Source organism: Vollenhovia emeryi, unplaced genomic scaffold (genome assembly GCF_000949405.1).
Source record: "Vollenhovia emeryi isolate VEMERY1.0 unplaced genomic scaffold, V.emery_V1.0 DF949943.1, whole genome shotgun sequence".
In the NCBI taxonomy this organism is placed as follows: domain Eukaryota; kingdom Metazoa; phylum Arthropoda; class Insecta; order Hymenoptera; family Formicidae; genus Vollenhovia; species Vollenhovia emeryi.
In genome coordinates this window covers 1-1,269 of record NW_011956423.1, presented here as the reverse complement: position 1 = coordinate 1,269, position 1,269 = coordinate 1, and the positions used below count along the sequence as shown (strand labels likewise).

General features: G+C 45.3%; 1 protein-coding gene across 1 annotated transcript; it reads left to right on the top strand.

The window, feature by feature from the left end:
• Positions 1-77: 77 nt before the first annotated feature.
• On the top strand, positions 78-699 carry LOC105570957 (the record flags this gene model as incomplete). The annotated part of the gene is made up of 1 exon (XM_012028418.1): positions 78-699. A coding segment is annotated over one exon (622 nt), but the record flags the coding sequence as incomplete, so codon positions are not given.
• Between the last annotated feature and the right edge of the window lie 570 nt (positions 700-1,269).

Here is a 1,269-nt window from a genome sequence, read left to right as displayed (position 1 = left end):
CAGGGCTCCATCCTTAGCCCTCTTCTTTTCAACATTTACGTCAGAAGAATTACATCGTGCATCCCATTTGGAGTTAGGGTACTCCAGTTTGCAGATGATCTGGTGATTTGGGCGGCTGGAAAAGAGAGACCAAAAGTGGTGAGTTCTCTCGCTGCGACAATCGAAAAGATTGACTCCTTCCTCAAGATCAAAGGTATGGAACTGTCTATCCACAAGTCTTCATCAATGAATTTCGTTAAAAGTCGCCGGTCTGCAACCGAGTTCGAGGCTATCACTATCAAACAGCAAGCGATACCTTTAGTCACTGAACACAAGTTTCTGGGCATCATAATTGATCAATCCTTTTCAGGAAAAGCTCATTTGGCCTTTATCACTTCCAGGTGCCGGCAAATAACTAACGCGATCTCCTCTCTGGCGGGCGTCTGGTGGGGGGGCCACCCCACTCTATTACTCAACATATATAGATCCATTCTGAGAAGCATCTTTGAATATGGCCACCAAGTATTCTTCTCCAAAGGGAATCTCACTAAGCTGGAAAGTCTCCTCAAACTCAGAAATAAAGCGATCAGGACAGCTATGGGGTACCGGATGTCCACGCCTGTTAATGTAATGCTAGAAGAGTCCAGGGAACCTCCGTTCCATACCAGAATGGAATTGCTTAAACGCTCGGTTCATTTACAGAAGCGTCGCAAGAACTGACAATTCTACCATCGAAAGCATGGAGGCGGCCTCGTCTAGATCGGATTCATTTCATAAACGTGTCTGGCTATTGCAAAACATCCCGGTATTGAAGACTTACATCAAGATTAAAGACGATCTGCAAGAAATCCACAAGACCGCAGGGCCGGCGTGCATGAGGGCAGAATATGAATCACTGATTTTTAGACCAGAATATCATAAGGTATACATCGAACCATGCTTTAACCGAAATAACGTCATAACGGCGTTTATGGAAAAGGCAGGCATTATTTTGGCCGGAGCAGTAACATTCTATACAGATGGATCCAGAATTGTCACGAACTCTTCATTTAGCTCGGGAGTGGGCATCTTCTCTCCGGAATTATCATTACACGTTTCGCTCAAGCTACCCAGTAGGACGTCGATCTTCTCGGCGGAGGCCTGGGCAATTCTAACTGCTTTGGATTTCTGCAACAGACAAGATACTAAATTCGACAGTGCTGTCATATTGTCGGACTCAAGGAGTGTACTGGAAGCTATCTCGTCAGCCAACCCTTTTCCCAAGGGTTTCCTGATATCTACAATCAGAAA